Source organism: Oryzias latipes, chromosome 13 (genome assembly GCF_053564925.1).
Source record: "Oryzias latipes strain Hd-rR chromosome 13, Olatipes_Hd-rR_3.1".
In the NCBI taxonomy this organism is placed as follows: Eukaryota; Metazoa; Chordata; class Actinopteri; order Beloniformes; family Adrianichthyidae; genus Oryzias; species Oryzias latipes.
The window spans coordinates 11253809-11272419 of NC_136249.1; the positions used below are offsets into that span (position 1 = coordinate 11253809).

The window sequence follows — 18611 nt, forward strand, 5'->3', positions numbered from 1 at the left end:
AACTTCCGCACTTTCCGCTGGACCCAAACCATGCTGTTTGCTATCAATGAAATTAACAAAAGGAACGACCTGCTGCCCAAGACTGACCTGGGTTACGTCATCTACGACTCCTGCTTCACCATCTCCAAGGCGGTGGAAGGGACTCTGACTTACCTGACGGGCCAAGACGAAGCAGTACCCAACTACCGGTGCGGTAACGGGCCTCCTCTTGCTGCCCTCGTGGGTGCTGGGGGCTCTGACCTGTCCATTGCCACTGCCAGAATACTTGGCCTTTACCATTTCCCTCAGGTATGACCCTGATGACAACAAAGGTGGACAAACCGCAGGGAAAATGATGAATTTCCTGCATCTTTTCCTCAGGTCAGTTATTGTTCAACATGCTCCGCTTTGAACAACAAATTCCAGTTTCCTACCTTCCTGAGGACCATTCCCAATGACCAGCACCAATCCACAGCAATGGCCCAGATGGTGCTCCACTTTGGCTGGACATGGGTGGGCATCATAGCTGCAGAGGATGATTATGGCAAGTATGGCATCAAAGATTTCAAGGATCAGGTGGAAGAAGCTGGTGTGTGCATCTCTTTCTCTGAGACCCTGCCAAAGGTAAAACCTCGGATGTTTCACGTCTCAGCCAATCGGATGCTATCAGGCATTTTTTTTTTAAACCCGTGTCTGAACTTTAGGTGAGTTCCCCTGCAGCCATCCAGAGGGTTGTTCAAACTATAGTAGAGTCCACAGCCAAAATCATTGTGGTCTTCTCGTCAGACGTTGACCTCAGTCCGCTCATCTCTGAGCTGCTCCGTCACAATGTGACCAACCGCACCTGGATTGCCAGCGAGGCCTGGATCACCTCCGCCCTCATCAACCAGCCCGGGGTGAGTCATTGTCTTCTGCCTCAGCCGTTGACTGTATGTGAGATCTGGATCGAGTGAGTGTGACGTCGCCTTCAGAAAATGGTTCCAAAAGAATCAAGTTTAATTCAGTCACCATATTTTTGCCACCATGTTGGAGCCAGACATCGTCATTAAGCAGTGATTGGTCCAATCAGGAGTGAGTTTCTTGGGAGACAACAACCCCAGGAGAATCTGTCCATCAAACAGTTCAAACGTTCTATATGGGGGTCAACACCTACTTTTATTGAGGCATCTAATTGGCCAGTTTAAGAATGACTTGCAATAAAGAAAAGAAATATCATGAAAAAAATTGCAATTAACAAGATCCCTTTAAAAAGGTATTGGAGCAAGAATGGTAATTCTGACAATTATAATGACTGAGTTTGTTGTTGTTGTTTATTTCTCAATAAAAGTCTTTGGGATTTTAGCTAATTGAAGCCTGCAGGTACTTCCTATTTAAAACGTGAGGGAGGAGGGGTCACCCAGTCCAGTTCTTATACACAGTCATGGGTCTGAGCAGAAACTGACCGACTCGTCAAATTTATGAAATAGTGCATTAAAGTTTCCATTTGCGTGTGTTCATGCAGGTGAGCCCAGTCTTAGCTGGAACCCTGGGTTTTGGGGTGAAGAGGGCTGAGATTCCTGGACTTCAGCGCCATCTTTTGGATCTGGATCCATTTGCTGACCCACTCACTGAGGAATTCTGGGAGACGGTGTGTTTTCATACAGTGTATCATCAGCCTGAGGCCCTTTTTTTTGCTAAATTGAGGATTGTCTCTATGGGAAATCTTTATTGCACGAAATAATGGCTTCTTAAAAAATAACCCTGATGTCATGTTAAAGCCCTGATTGTGATCTTGCAGTTGTTTAATTGCACGTTGGACTACGGCAAAGCTCTGAGAATGGCCCGAGAGGTGAACCGCACTCTGTCCAGAGCAGGGGTACCTGATGGGTTGTGTACTGGGACTGAGTCTGTGGCTCAGCTCAGCAACACCTACTCTGATGTCTCCCAGTTAAGAATCACTTACAGGTCAGTTCTTGCATTTCATTAAATCACTCATGCTGCTAATTTATTTGGTGCTTCTCCAGTTACTGCAGCTGCTGTCCAACATAATCCTCTATTAAATAATCTACTTTTTAAGTTGCTTTAAATCCGTACAGCTTTGTTCTGTGATACGGTGAACTGTTTCCCCTCAGTGTTTACAAAGCTGTGTATGCCGTGGCCCATGCTCTGCACCATCTTGAGCACTGTGAACCAGGAAATGGGCCCTTTGTGGGGAAAAGCTGTGCAGACATCACCAACTTTGAGCCGTGGCAGGTGAGCGCAGACATTTATACCGCAGATGGCTTGCACATGCTTGTGCAGTCATTTGTGCTTGAAACCCAGCATTTGTGTTTGCAGCTGATGTACTACATGAAGAATGTGCACTTCAAAGTGCCAAACACAGAGGAGGAGATCTACTTTGTTGACGGTGACATAGAGGGCTACTATGACATCATTAACTGGCAGCTTGGAGGTGACGGGGAGATATCCTATGTCACTGTGGGGCACTACAATGGATCTGCAGCTCCAGAGGACAGACTGCACATAAGGAACGACTCCATTGTTTGGAACAACGATGAATCAACGGTCAGTTACATGCTGGATGAACTGCAGCAAAGGACGCGCACTGCTCTGTGACTTATTGGTTACTCAGTAGTGTCTTTCTTTTCTGTGCACAAGCCTCCGCGGTCAGTGTGCAGCGAGAACTGTCAGCCCGGCACAAGAAAGGGGATCCGGCAGGGGGAGCCAGTCTGCTGCTTTGACTGCATCCCGTGTGCTGATGGAGAAATCAGCAACACCACCAGTCAGTGCACCATTTTTACATTTGCAGAAAAGTCTCAAATAAGCTGAAAGTGGAAAGTTTTTTTCTTTTTTACTTTACTGTCACACAATGTGATAAAAAATACTGCTGTTCATGATAAATTACATTTACAACATAAGCTGGGAAAATAGTTAAACTCCTTTATGTTTCATCATGTTAAGAAAATAATGAATCCTTTTAAGTCATAGTAGATCAAGTCCAAACGTGTTTGATTATTTAATTGTTTTGTGGCTGCAAAGTAATACAAGTACAGGTAATGCAATATTTACAGTAACAACAAAAATTCCTACAATAATAAAAAAAAAACTGATTTAGAAAAAGTTAAAGTATGATTTGGAAGGCTGCGAGACTCCTCCCTACACCTGTAAGATTATTTAATAAGACTAACCCCCACCCCCATATGTTAATTGAAGATTATATTGATAACAATCACTCAATTTAATCTTTATTTTCATAAATATAGTTTCATATTTTATATAATTTAAAAAATACAATTTCAAGGCATGTAAAACCATTATGTATCTTGATTTTTTTTCAAATCACAGATGAAAGATATTGTTTTTCAAATTTATTGTGTCATCCATCAGTCATCCATCCATCCATCCATCCATCCATCCATCCATCCATCCATCCATCCATCCATCCATCAATCCATCCGTCATCCATCCATCCATCCATCCATCCATCCATCCATCCATCCATCCATCCATCCATCCATCCATCCATCCATCCATCCATCCATCCATCCATCCATCCATCCATCCATCCATCCATCCATCCTCAGCACCTACTAAACCCTTTCAGTGTCATGGCGCTGCTGAAGCCTACCCAGCAACTGTTGGGAAAGGCTGTATTAGTTATGTTACTGTTTATACTTCACATATAAGATCAGTTTAAAAGTTTGCAAAACAGCACCACTTGTTCAAATGTGTTAATTATATTCGTTTTTGAGGTTTTGTTTTCCCTTACTTTTCATATTCAATCCCCTAAAAGTGCACACGTACAAGACTTTGTGGCCAACAAACACCCTGTAATGATGGTAAAAACTGTACTCCCTTGCTCCCTGTTGTCCTCTTTTAAACAGACGCTCGAGAATGCATCCTGTGCAGCGGCGATTTCTGGTCCAATGATGCCCATGACACCTGTGTGCCAAAAATCATAGAGTTCTTGGCTTTTGGAGAACCCCTGGGAATCACTCTCATAGTCATCGCTGCGTTAGGAGCTTTACTTACCATAGCTGTTGGGGTGAAAAGCACACACACACACAAACACACCCACACACACACACACAATCCGATTTTTTTGTTTGGGATTGAAATTAAAATGCCTTCCTCTACACATTTTTCCAGGTTGTTTTAATTCTGCACATTGACACTCCTCTGGTCAAAGCCAATGATCCTTTGTTGAGCTTCTCGTTGCTCTTCTCCTTGGTGGTGACCTTCCTTTGCTCCATTGTTTTCCTCGGAGAGCCTCAGCACTGGAGCTGCATGACCAGTCAAGTGGCTTTGGCTTTGGGTTTTGCTCTCTGCCTTTCCTCCATCATGGGTGGGTCACCAGAAGGAGCCGCATTTCTTTTGTTTTTAAACATTCAGAGTCATGGATGATGCAGTCCCCTAAATTGAACATGTCCAGATCGACCCTCTCCCTGTTTGCTTCAGGTAAAGCAGCAGTTCTGATGCTCAGAGCTCAAGCCCTGAAAGCAGCTCGGCTCAAAGCCAAAGCAGCCGCCAAAGCTGCTAAAGCGGCAGCTGAAAATGTGGCTAACGGAGGCGGTCCTGATGTGATCGCAACCAGCACAATCAACAATGAGGCCAGCACCTTTCCCACCCCAGAAAAGGACATTCTCACCTGTGCTCACCAGAGGACAATAGCAATGGTGGCAACATTAGTACAGGTAATCTAAAAGCAACAAAAATAAAGAAACTGGGAGCAGATTTCAGCTTCAGTATTTTATTTCAACCAACTTTAAACTCTAAAATGTGTTTCTTAGAAACAACTTTTCTCCGTTTTGGTTTAGGTCATAGCATGCACGGTGTGGCTCATCATCCTCCCTCCACACCCCGTCAAGAACACCTCAGCTCAGAACATCAAGATTATTCTTGAGTGTGACGAAGGTTCCATTGTCTTCATTTGTTGCGTCTTTGCATATGACATTGTGCTGGCCCTGCTGGCTTTTGTCTTTGCCTTCATAGCTCGCAAACTCGAGGACCACTTCAGGTCTGTATCACCTCAAATCGTCAACAGAAACTAGAGATTTAAAGAATTTAACTTTGGATCAGCTGAATATGTCTTGATGTCCACATCTTCCAGTGAGGCAAAGTGCGTGACCTTCGGGATGCTGGTGTTCTTCATCGTGTGGATCTCCTTTGTCCCGGCTTACCTCAGCACGCGGGGCAAGTTCATGGTCGCCGTCCAGATTTTTGCCATTCTGGCCTCCAGCTTTGGGTTGCTGTTCTGCATCTTCCTTCCCAAGTGTTACATCCTTTTGGTCAAACCTGAACGCAACAAGGAGGAGATGATGAAGCCCCGGCCCAAACCGCGAGATGGTACAACCACTGGGACCTCAGCCTCACTCGCCACAACTGCTACAGAGATCAATGCATCCACTGCTGTCGATGATCAAGATTAAAAATAACTACAGATAATAAAAAAGAAGTTCATTGTTCAGTCATTTGGTACACTATAGGTAGAATCAGTGATGCAAAAAATGTAAAGTTATTTCAAGACTTCAAGGAAGTCCTTTTATGATATATAGAAAGATTTCTGTACTTCAAGGAGCAATATTTGTCCTTTAGGATCACTGTAACATGTTTTCTTTTGAAAGAAATAAAAATATTTTAGTGTTACTTTTCTGGATGATCTCATTTTTTTTAAGTTAAGACTAACCAATGTTTATCAATATTTACTGACATCAACAGATGTCACTTATTAAATTTTCGACACTTGTTAAAATAAGATTAAACAACTGATTAGAGCCAAATAGTGAAATTGATCTTTTGTTACCCTTGTGCTATCCTAGGCACTTTAACATTTGGAGTTGGGTCATCTAGACCCACTAGACAGTGCTCTGAACCTTTTTTCTTCAATGATTTGTGATCTTCACTGGTGTCCATGGATTACATGAAATCTTTCCACCTTTATCCACCTTTGTCATGGTAGGGAGAACACGTCAATGTAAGGGTGGGCTCATCTAAGATAGCACAAGGGATAAGGACCCAAAGAAAATACTCATAACATTTTCTGGTGTTTTTAGGAGTTTTTCACAGCTCATTCCACTAGAGGGAGCCAGAGATGGACTAATTTGAAAAGAAGCAATTGTGTTGAAAGGGATTCACACTTATTATTTTAATTGTTTTTGTAATTGTTTGCGGATCACTTTTCTTTCGTCTTCTAAAAGAAAATGATCAATACTTTGCCTTTTATAAGAATGCAAGAATATGTTTTTCTTTTCTCTCACCATCATCATTTCCCATCCTGTCATCTCTTCTTTGGCCTGTGCTCACGCATGAACATGTGACCTGTGGCATCTGTGAAGCTGTGAACTGTGTCCAATCAGTGCTGTCAGCGTGGACGGTGAGAAATTCTCCTGGTGACAGAGCGGTGAAGGAATGTGTTTCTAATGCACTGCCAGCTGACCAGAGCGGACAGGAACACTGTTGCTAAAATGAGAAAAAATGCAGCCACGTGTAACGCTACACATGTGTGTGCATGCTGCATCTCAGTCTTTGCACATGCAAACATTTACAACATTTCTGTGCTTTTTCTTTCCTGATTTGTGTGATTCTTATTGAGTCTGATGAAAGTGGAAGTAGATATCTTCCTCATTCATCCTCACAGTGGCTTATTTTTTAAGGTAGAATACATTTTTTAGGAAAAATGAAAATACAAGTCTAATATAAATATGAATTTACAATAGAAAATTGTTTTTTTGTATTAAGTAAAAAAATAAAAAATTTGTAAAAGTATTTTAAAAATGGTAATTGAGACTGCATTCTGCCTCCGCAAAAAGTGTCAAACTTAAAGAAAAACTACGTCCTTATCACCTTTTAAAAACTTTTTCTACAATGGAACCATCCTTGATGATTGACACTGATGAAGCCACTTGGACAAGAAGGGAAACATTTCAATAAGGTAAAAGTTTTAGGTTCAGATGCTGGGACTTAACTTTAATAAAAAGAAACTGCATTAAAAAAATGACAAACTTGGAAAAACCATGAGCAGTGCGGCTCTCGAGCAGATGCTTATTTTGGCATATTAATACTATACTGTGCTACTGTGTTCTGTGAGAACTTCAGCCAGTCTCACTCCAGTTTCAGATGACTTTAGATGCTTTTTGAGTAGCATAGAATACAAATATACAAATAAAAAAGACCACATTGGGCAGCTGTAGCAGATCAAGGAGCAGGCAAAACTACTCATTGAACTCGTGCCATCCCAGCCTTTTCAGAAGCTCACAGGAGGACTTTTTGAATTTTTTTATTATGTCATTCATTTATAGCCAAAATTTTACACATTTATTTGTTAAGAGATTAGGCTAAACAAAAAAAAATATCCCTCCATTCGTTGGAAAAATCTATTTTTAAAGATCTTTAAAAATCAGTTTTTAAGTTGGAGACCTCCAAAAAAACACCTGCAACTTAAAGTCCTGATGACCCATTTTCTAAAAAAAACTCTTTTGAATGTGGAATTATCCCGGATGACTATTTTCACAGATAGATCGATTACTTATGAAATCAAATGTAAATCTAACAAAATCATTAAAAAAATAATTTAAATTACTCATATGAACTTGATGAAAAGCTTTTTCACCTTCTGGTTTTTGCTTTCAACCCACCGAACTTCTCATGTTTTAGGACGACACGTTTGACTACATCCATGAACAGGTTACTATGAAGAGTAACCGAGTTTTACTTGTGATTCAGATAATGCAATTATGACGTTTCAAAGACCTAAAAAAATTCAACTTTAACAACTGTGGACTTCATTTACATAAGGTTTGGTCACTAATTATGACAGTTTGATGCTCATCTGATCAGATTTTTTAAAATGAATTAAGGTGAAATAAGTTCCTGAAATGATCGAGTTCAGAAAGAAAAGACTATTTCAGTTTTTATTTATAGACCTCCCTTTCCTTTTGGGCTCACACGCAGCTTCCATTACACCCAGTGACAGACTGTAAGCTGTAAACACCATTAGGGGCCCTCCGATGGTTCTGAGACCAACACTGACAGACGGATTCCAGATTTGTGTGGGCACATCACGAGGTCATGCTGAATTCGAAATAACAGTGATGTTTAGTCTTTTTTGTTTCAGAGTCAAAAGCCTGTGAAAATGACACCAGAAAAATGGAGCATCACAGTACATTTTCTATATCAATGTTAACAAACCAAGAAATTTGTTGCTGGAGATAAAGAAATAAGTTTATACTTTATAATTTCTCCAAAAGTTTCCCTCACTCAGGCCTGTAGCCTGTCCAGCAGCGCACAATAATCTGTCCTGATTTCTGTTGACACTTGACAGAAATCTTCCTCCACTAAATTGAACATGTATTTCTCATCTTCACCCTGTTAACCTGTGACCAAATGTTATGGCATAATAATTCTGCTTTTCTTTTTACTCTGTCAAAGCTTTTTTCTATGTGTGAGTGGAACTTTGCACTTTTTGAAAATCTTTTTGTGTTTGTTGTTTTTAGGTATTTCTAGGTAGTAGTGGCGGCTGATAAGACCATAACCGATGGTGGCAGCTTTCAAATCTCCATGTCCCATCATATCTTTGGCTCGGTTTGGCTCAGGTCAACTGTATTTGACAAAAACTGTGGACGTAAACTGCCATTTTCTTTATTCTTTGTTTTCTCCAGCTTATAGAAGTTTAGTGTTTGTCCTAATTTTCCATTTTCTTTCACTTTCTTGTTTTTTCATGGATTTAGACCGATGTGTTTTGGGCTTTAGGTTCACCCTGAAGCCTTTTTGCTTCACCTCAGGTTGTTGTTTAATATCATTCATGAAAATAAATCTGCTTTTTTGATGAAAAGAAGATTTTCGGAATAAATGTCTGGCAGAACTTTTTAGTTCGGCGCTCTGAATCCCTGAGACAAACAAGGGTGTACTGTAACATCGAACAAATACGCCTCACAAAATAAACTCAGCATCAGAATAAGGAAACAAAAATTGTACTCTGAACATCAAAGTTTTTAGTTCAACTTCAGACCCTTTTACTTTGACAGGCACGCTTCATGACTATTATTACAAATCCAAAGAAAGACATGGTGTTTGAGCTCACCTGGCATTTTTCTGTACTTCCTGTGTCGTGTCTCTATAGAGCTATTGCCGTCACTAATTCTCCCAGCCTCTCGAGTTAACTTATCATTGCATGACCAAACAAATAACTATTGCTAATGAGTTGAGAGTAAAGAGGAGACCAGTGGGAGGTGCAAAGGCTCCACTTTGCTCTGCCTAATGCAATAGTGGAAAGAGCAGCTGTTCCATGTTTCCATCGGTGGGGCCTGTTGGACTGACTGTACGTTTTTCTGGGTCTTTCCCTCATTCACCTCTATCTCCTTTTCACCATATCACCTTCCTGAAGACTCTCGTGTGTCAGTTCACATGTCACAATATTCAAATATATGTCTAACATTCAAACAAAGCAATGCAAACCTTAGAAAAACGTTTCGACAGACAAAAATGAAAGAATAAAATATGTAAATCTATTGCTAATGCAGTTTCAGGAAATGTTAGATGTTTCATCTGCATTTGCGTGCGCATCTGTGGACATTTTTACTATATCAGTTTGTGTCTCAATGGAGGAATCAAACTTAAAGCTCCTTGCTGATGGATTTTGTTCACCTATAACTTTCCTCAGTGCTAAAGTGACAACTCTAAAAAGAGAAACACTTTAAAGCAGGAACCTCAATGCACAACCTCAATGGACAACAGATACATTTTCTCAAAAATATTTTATTTTCAGAATAATAATAATTTTACCTACCTGGGGGGAAAGGGACCTGTCATGTCTTTTTAGTTGTTGCAAGTACCAGTAATTATTCGAAAAGACAAAGAAAACACAATAAAATCTAAAGTACCTAAAGTATCTCTTTGGAGTGATTATGTTAAAAAAGGCTAGATTCTTTTAAATAAAAACTACAATTCCCAGAGCTACACCCCTCCACCTTTAGGATCATTGAAAGCCACAGGTGTCCTCTGTAGATAACAAAAGGTGTTTAGACAGTAGTGTGCAGTGGTTGGGAGATTCTCAATGCCCTCTACAAAGGACTTATTTGCATTGGTGTATTCTGGAGGATGTTTTGTACTATTACACCCCCTTGTAGACCAAAAAGGACCAAAGATACCAGCAAAATTTGGGATAATTACTAACTTATAAATTACACGACATTGTGAACTAAGGAGACACGTGTCCACAAGCACTCAGCTACTTTTTGCTCCCTCTTGAACACAGTTTTTTAAAATGTATTTATTTAACCTCTTGACACCTGAATTTATTTCAGGCTTGTTTAAATCGATGTTACATTAAGATAATTTTGGAGCTGTCATGGTTTGATGCATATTTGCAACAACAGGCACCAAACCATATGTCACTAATTAGCAATGCACCACTTAATTAAGGACTCAGCTAAATATAGTATCATCTTTAATGGAAAACAACACTGAATATTTTTTATTTGATTGGAAATAAATTCAGGCATGAAGAGGTTAATAATATCCTGCCTGATTAATATGTTTTCCACTTTTTTCTCATGTTGCATTATTTTATGGTTTGAGAAGATAACAAACCAGACGCCGAAAGCAGAACATCTTTTTCCGTTTATCCGTCAGTCACAAAGGGCAGTCGTCACAATTTCTACCTTGGAACTCTCAGAAACGATGTCAAGTGTACTTTCAAGCTCTCCTTACCAGGGTGAATAATTCAGGGCTGACACTCCATGACTGATCTGTTCACCTGACCTCTCAGGTCGCACATCTCCAAGGGTCTAATGAGAGACCTGAAGGGTTCTCCGTACACAGGATGGGACACGGGGGATGTTTAATGGATGACTGCTCTGACTTGTTCTATTCAACTCACCATATTTACAGTGCAACACTTTTTTTTGCTTAGTAAAGTCATCATAAAAAGGGACAAAAGAGAGAAAACTTAAATATAATTTACAATTTATTTATACTTTAGTTTTTTTACTCCAGATGATTCACACAAAAATGTTATCCAGCCATGAAATCCAAGTAAAACCAATAGGACTCACCATTTATCAATCATTTAGAAAACTGAGCTTGAAATGTTACAATTTGTTTAGTTAAATTTAATGAATCATGTCAAATAGAGTTTGCTTTGATTAGTCTGTTTCCTAAAAACATGTTGTTTATTTCACACAAGTAATAGTAAATGGAGGACTCAAAATAATGAAATATGTATTTTTTTTACTAAACTGCAATTTGTTATTTTCATCAAACTCTTTTGATTTTTCACAGTTTAAAAATGTTTACGTAAATATTTATATATGCATTTAATATTTTGCATTACTCAACCATTTCAGCAAGGGATTACGCGACACTCTTGAGTAGAATCTAGAATATTTATCCTCGTGGGATTCCGTAGATCATTTTATATGGGCATGCTTTACAACAATTACTCAATGTGGTTGCATGCGACCACCCAACGCAAGGCTTGTAAGTAAATCCACAGAATTATTTTTGGAGTGTGCATAACCTGCGACCTTCAGATCAGAGGTCAACCACTTTAACTCTACACCACAGCCCCCCAAAAGTGTTCATGTTAACAAATAACTGCTGACCCAATGCTAACATAAAAGCTACGTTCACACCGCCCTCAGCAACTCGTGTTCAAGCGGCCACTGAAAAGTCCATGTGATTGAACATGCATTGAAGGTTAAACCAGGTCGAACAGATTTGGTAGTGACATATGGATGGCGTCCCCTTTGATTCACAGAAGAGCCAACTGTTTGCAAATTAATTAAGATGGAGAATTTAAGAACTGCAGTTTGTGTCCTGCTAGAAATTCTATGACACCAAGTCTTTCAAGTATCGGAATAGAGCTGTGAAAGAGAAAAGCCTGGTGCAAGATTCACCAGATTATCACAGCTTCAACATTTCGCACTCATCCTCTCCCAACTGAAGTGGCGGACATGAGCTATTACACAGAAACAAAAGAAGCAGAGGAAGGCTCTCCCTGCTTGTCCAGTGTGAACGCCATGGGCTAAATGTCAGATGCCTGATGTGTTCTTTATCTGAAAATGGAAGACTTGATTGTTGGATGCCAGTAAACACAAGGCACTCTACATTTGACAGTGAGATCTTAGTTGAAACAAAGGCACACAAAGTGAGGATGTCTCTAGCACACCCGTAAAGTTAGCTGCACAACTTCAATTCATCTTTAGCATGATAAAAAGGGTGTTTTAAAATCTAAAGAAACGAGCCCAACCTGGGGGTAAGCAAATGCACATCAGAGGCAGATATCTTACAGAACACTTTTGGTAGATATCTAATAGTTGTCAGAGATGTCCTGTAGACATCTACAGTAGATGTATGTTCGATATCTAATAGACATTCTGGGCCTAGTGTGTACTGTAGGTATAAATGCAAATATCTTTTTAAGATTAGGGGCAATTATTGTCAAAAAATTGCATCCTTTACCTTTACTTTTTTGAATTTCTAATTGAGTCATGAATTAACGTTTGAAAAAGATTCAATACATTTATGCATTAAACATTTTTTTTTGCATTCTTCCTTTGTTTTTATTGCTGAAATTGCTTAAAATAATCCAAATCAATTAAAAAACACATCAATGATCTGGTTTTTACTTGTTTTTACAAACCGGTAGGGCGGTCGACCCCTGATCGAAAGATCGCAAGTTCCATTCCCACCTAGCCCACCCATGTATCGAAGTGTTCCTGGGCGAAACACAGAAACCCACCTTGCCTCTGGTGGAAGGCTGGCGCCAGTGTTTGGCGGCGGAGCCACCACCAGTGTGTGAATGTGACTGTGACTGTAAAACGCTTTGGGCCTTCAAGGAAAGTACTTGGGTAAACCAGGCTACTTGAGTTTTTAAAGCTACATGTTAAGCTAAAGAGCATCATAGTTGTCACTATTCTGTTTATTTCGACAGAGCAGGAAGCCTGGAGTAGCTTTCATGTTAAACATACAGTTGATGGACTTTAACATGTGCTTCAGCTGAAGGCCTTACATGATTTTTGCCTCTCATCAGGCTTAAACAGAAAATAAAACGTTGTCACTGATACAAACTACAAACAGTGCCTCCACAGAGCATATCTACAGGAAACATTTCTTTGTTTGCTTTTTGGCATGTGGTGTGCAGCCATCACGTATGCAGTGTGTGTGTGTGTGTGTGTGCGTACGCATTGTTGACACCATGGCATGTTTGGTTTCCTACTTTTAGGTCACAGCATGCTGTGACGAGACAAGGAAACAGGGATCCAGTTTCAGGCTTGATGAGGCTATAAGAGAGCAGAGAGCACACTGCACAGACAGACAGACACAGACAGAGACAGGAAGATAAAAGACAAACAAAATCCAGAAGACATTACAAGAAAACTAAAGGTTGGAATGAGTTGTTTTGACTGATTAACTTGTGGAAAAACAAGTGGTCAGCAGACATTATTCTGGTGGACAAAACCTCAGAATTGAAGGAACTGCGCCTTGAGGTTCTTCTTCATCCCAATCTTCTGCTTGATTGGAGTGAACCGCGTCTTGAGCCATGCTAGCTGCCCGGAGCAGTGGGGGGGGCGTCGGGGGTCCAGCCGGCATTCACCAGCCATCTCACGTGCATCGCAAACAATCGGTGGCCTCCCTCAGTGGCACCAAAGCCCGCAACTCTTTGGATGGCAAACGCGGCTCCTCGTCTGGAAAGAAATCGGCGCTGCAGCAGCATAAAGCAGCTTTGATCAGAGAGATGGAGACCAACTGGTACCTGAAAATGTTTGGGCTGGGTAAAGACGAGACCGTCGCTCATAAGACTGGGATGCTCTACAGGTACGTTGTGGTTTGCATTTCTGTGTGGCTTTACATGGTTATGGGGAACACCAAAGCTGACCAACAATGTCTTTACACTTATAGTAGAGACATTTATAGTCAGGGTGGCACATGGCAGTAACCGATGATAGTCTGGATTCACTTAAGCTCAAGGAGACACACTGTACCGACAAAGAACCCTCTCAACAGTATGTGGGCTCTTGCAGATTTTGTAAACACAATGGGGGCTATGCAGTCAAGTATTGCAGTCAATTGTATCTGAGGTAAGAAAATATTCTCAAACTTTTAGAGCATCTTAACTACTGAAGGATTCAGAGGGATTAAAGGTGAACTATCAGCGTTCCCAGATGACAGGTCACTTGTAGGATCAGGCTGTAAAAGTTAGTAGTCAGCATCTGTCTTCCTTATTTAAACTGTGTTGACATCTTCGACCACCATTGTGACAAAACACGTGGGGGCTGGATGAAGTGTTTTGATTCTTGCGTGACAGAAAGCCAAAATGTTACCGGCTGGTTGGCGAGGACCCAGATGCAAGGAAAGAGGCTCAGACACGAGTCAAAAAATCTAATGATTTAATAACAAAAAGTTTCACCAAAGGAAAAAAGCAAAACCAAGGGAGCAAACTGAACTTCCAAACACTGTGTGAGCATACAAAGAAATACCAACACTGAATACAGAAAGCAGTCAACTTACATAGGGAGCAAGCTAATTCAGCTAAGTGCAGACGGCTCTGCACTCCTCCCCAGAGACCAGGTGAGGGTGTGGATCAGCTGGGAGGAGCCACACTCAGCCTGTATAGAAAGAAAAGGTGAATCACCAACAAAAACCAAACACACACATGCAGAACATAACACAAAACTGTCTGCTCCTGTCAGAGCTGCAGGCTCTTGTTCAGTTTTTTCTTCTCTTTAAAAAGACATTTTTTTTAAAAATCCCATTATTTTTAGATGACTTGTTTCACTTATGTCAATTATTTATTTACGCTTAAAGCTTCAGGTTTGTTAACCCTGTAACACTGAGGATGTCACCAACGACACCTAAATAACACACGCTTTTTTAGACACCGTAACTCTTTAAGCGATCAACATAAATCAGCTGATTCTGATGCAGAGAAAAATGGTTTTTCATTTTTTTTGCACCAATAAGCAGCACTCTACATTTGCGATGTAATACCGGATTTATGTTGATTGTGTAAGCACTTCATTACTGAAAAGTGTTGTATATCAGCGCAAAGCCGCTTTTCTTCGCTTCAGTATCAGTTGGAAATATGTTAATTGGGCAAATGGTTGAATAGTTGAAGCAGAAACATGTATGTAAACGATGGAGCTAAAGCACTGGTGTTAAAGGATTAACATAAGGACTTTTCCTAGTTTTTTGTCTTTGCGCTATCTTTCTTTGGCTGTCCTATTTTTTATTCACTAAGTTAAACATTGAAAAGAAAAAAAACATACAAAAAGGGATCAAAAATTGAAAATCAAGTACTGGAAAGACAGGGAAGTTCAACTCGCTGTAGCCGAGCTACCCAATGCAGGTCTTTGAGACCTACCACCCGGCCTGTTTTCCAGTTCTCTATGCACCTCTTGCTGCTCATTACCTGGATCAGGTGTGTTCAGTCAATCACAATGATGAGACACCTGAGTCAGGTAATGCCTTATTCTCATTCACCTGTACAGGGGTTGTTGGGTTGCCTGGTCCATCGAAGGTCATAGACAGGTGTGGCCACGTCTCAAAGGGAGTGCAGTTGTCTCTAGCAGGTCACCTTGAGGTCAAGAATGTCATGAAAATGGAACGTACCACTGTGTGTATTGTGAAGTGTTTGTAAGGATTACAAATAAGTTACAGGCGAAAAGTTACAAGCACATGATGTAAAGGTGATGCTATCGTACGTTGCCCATGCCCCACACTACAGTTTTTAGTAAGGTCCTTACTGACAGTGTGTGAATGCTTTACACAAGGGGCGTGTAGATGATACAAAAGTGGCTGTAGGACGCCTGTAGGATGCCCACATATACTATGCTCTGATTGTCTAGCTTCCTAAGTTAGGCTACAAATACAAAGCACACAAAGGATGCACACTTATCCCTTGAATAGCACTAATGGGCTCCCTGTGCAGTGTGCAGGTTTCGTCTCACCTACTTCTCCCTTACCCTTTACGTGTTTGCTACGACATGTCTCTCGCAGAAGACCTATAGAGAAAAAACTGTGCACGAACATTTTAGCTCTACATTGTGCAGTATACATTCTAAAAATGTTGCCACCTGCATGCCCATTTGTCCATTTTCCCCTGCTAACAGCCCGTATCCAACCGCGGGGCAGTTATGACAAAGGCACAGAGAAAGCAGAGAAAGCTGTAAAGTAGGCAGAGTGGCAGATCTTGATGGACAGGATTGGGCAGACCTGCACTACAGTCCCAAGACGAAATCTATTAACAATAATGGATTTGATTTATCTGCGCTTTTCCAGACGCTCAACACGCTTACAATGTGTCCAACATTCATTTACTTCTCATGTATACCTGGTGATGGTAGACGCATAGCTGCCAGTTAACACCTACGGCCCCTCTGACCATCACCGGGACATTCATACGCATTCACACACCAGTGGAGCCACACTGGAAGCAGGGAGGGTGAAGTGTCTTGCCCAAGGACAGAACGGCAGTTGACTGGGGGGAGCGGGGAGCGAACTGCCAATCATTTGATCATTGGATAACCTGCTCAACCCCCTGAGCCACTGCTGCCCAAATTGGTCAAGTTAGCGGTGTAGAGTCATAAAATCAACTCACAAAACAGTCAAATTATGATTCCATCCATCCATCCATCCATCCATCTTATCCGGGACCGGGTCGCGGGGGCAGCAGTCTAAGCAGAGATGCCCAGACTTCCCTCGACCCAGCCACTTCCTCCAGCTCCTTTGGGGGAACCCCGAGGCGTTCCCAGGCCAGCCGAGAGACGTAGTCTCTCCGGCGTGTCCTGGGTCTTCCCCGGGGCCTCCGCCCAGTGGGACATGCCCGGAACACCTCTCCAGGGAGGCGTCCAGGAGGCATCCAGACTAGATGCCCGAGCCACCTCAACTGGCTCCTTTCGATGTGGAGGAGAAGCGGTTCTACTCCGAGCTCTCCGCGGGTGGCCGAGCTTCTCACCCTATCTCTAAGGGAGCGCCCCGCCACCCTACGGAGGAAGCTCATTTCAGCCGCTTGTATTTTAGACCTCGTTCTTTCAGTCATGACCCATAGCTCGTGACCATAGGTGAGTATTGGAACGAAGATCGACCGGTAAATTGAGAGCTTTGCTTTTCGGCTCAGCTCTCTCTTCACCACAACGGACCGATACAGCGACCGCATACCTACGGACGCCGCTCCAATCCACCTGTCAATCTCACGCTCCGGTCTTCCCTCACTCGTGAACAAGACCCCCAGATATTTAAACTCCTCCACCTGGGGTAAGGATACTCCACCTGCCGAGAGATGGCAAGCTACCTTTCTCCGGTCAAGAACCATGGCCTCGGATTTAGCGGTGCTGACCCTCATCCCAGCCGCTTCACACTCGGCCGCAAACCGCCCCAATGCACGCTGGAGGTCCTGGCTTGATAAAGCCAACAGGACAACATCATCTGCAAAAAGCAGAGAGGAAATCCTGTGGTCCCCAAACCAGATCCCCTCCGGCCCCTGGCTGCGCCTAGAAATTCTGTCCATAAAATCTATGAACAGAACCGGTGATAAAGGGCAGCCCTGCCGGAGTCCAACGTGGACCGGGTACAGGTCTGACTTACTGCCGGCTATGCGAACCAAGCTCCTACTCTGGTCATACAGAGACCGGACAGCCCTTAGTAAGGCTCCCCGGACCCCACACTCCCAGAGCACCCCCCACAGGATACCACAGGGGACGCGGTCGAATGCCTTCACCAAATCCACAAAACACATATGGACTGGATGGGCGAACTCCCACAATCCCTCCAGCACCCTAGATAGGGTGTAGAGCTGGTCCACTGTTCCACGACCAGGACGGAAACCGCACTGTTGTTCCTGAATCCGATGTTCGACTATCGGACGGACTCTCCTCTCCAGTACCCTGGCATAGACTTTCCCAGGGAGGCTGAGGAGTGTAATTCCCCTGTAGTTGGAACACCCTCCGGTCCCCCTTCTTAAAGAGGGGAACCACCACCCCTGTCTGCCAGTCCAGTGGTACAGTTCCCGACTGCCACGCGATGCTGCAGAGACGTGTCAGCCAAGACACTCCCACAGCATCCAGAGACTTGAGGTACTCAGGGCAGACCTCATCCACTCCCGGGGCCCTGCCACCGAGGAGCTCGTTGACTACCTTGGTGACTTCAGCCCGGGTAATAGACAGGCTCACCCCAAAGTCCTCATTCTCTGCTTCTTCAAAAGAAGGCGTGTCAGTGGGATTGAGGAAATCCTCAAAGTATTCCTTCCACCGCCCGACAATGTCCCCAGTCGAGGTCAACAGCCCCCCACCTGCACTTAAAACTGTGCCTGTGGAGAACTGCTTTCCCCTCCTGAGGCGCCGGACGGTTTGCCAGAATTTCTTCGAGGCCAACCGATAGTCCTTCTCCATGGTCTCACCGATGGGTCGAGGGAAGTCTGTCCTCACCGATGGTTTATGATTCTTTGTGCTAAAAGCAGTTTGACATTTTTTTTGGTTAAACGAGTCTCTTCAACAATACAAAGTAATATTACTTGTAAAGTTTAACTTTGTATGCTATGAGATGTTAATGGCTTTTTTAAAGGAAAAACTTTTTTTTGTTGCCAAGGAAATAAAAAAAGGAAAACAATTGAACTTTTAGCATAAAAGAAACAAGCAAAAAAAAACTCATATCAAAAT

The 18611-nt window shown here is 42.2% G+C and overlaps 2 protein-coding genes across 2 annotated transcripts in view; both read left to right on the forward strand.

Annotated features, from left to right (window-relative positions):
* The first annotated feature begins 334 nt into the window (after positions 1–334).
* Positions 335–5526, forward strand: vmn2r1 (vomeronasal 2, receptor 1). Its single transcript, XM_078930124.1, has 11 exons — positions 335–603; positions 684–875; positions 1481–1690; positions 1757–1923; positions 2067–2523; positions 2617–2740; positions 3843–4003; positions 4108–4303; positions 4417–4652; positions 4776–4975; positions 5069–5526. The coding sequence occupies exons 1-11, from the start codon at positions 457–459 to the stop codon at positions 5385–5387; spliced, it is 2409 nt and encodes an 802-aa protein (XP_078786250.1). The 5' UTR covers positions 335–456; the 3' UTR covers positions 5388–5526.
* A 7744-nt stretch (positions 5527–13270) lies between these two features.
* kcnab1a (potassium voltage-gated channel subfamily A regulatory beta subunit 1a) overlaps positions 13271–18611 on the forward strand; it is a 133955-nt gene continuing 128614 nt past the window's right edge. Inside the window, exon 1 of the mRNA XM_011482856.4 lies at positions 13271–13773. Coding sequence (XP_011481158.1) covers positions 13499–13773 — 275 coding nt within the window. The 5' untranslated portion in view covers positions 13271–13498. The remainder of the gene's footprint in view (positions 13774–18611) is intronic.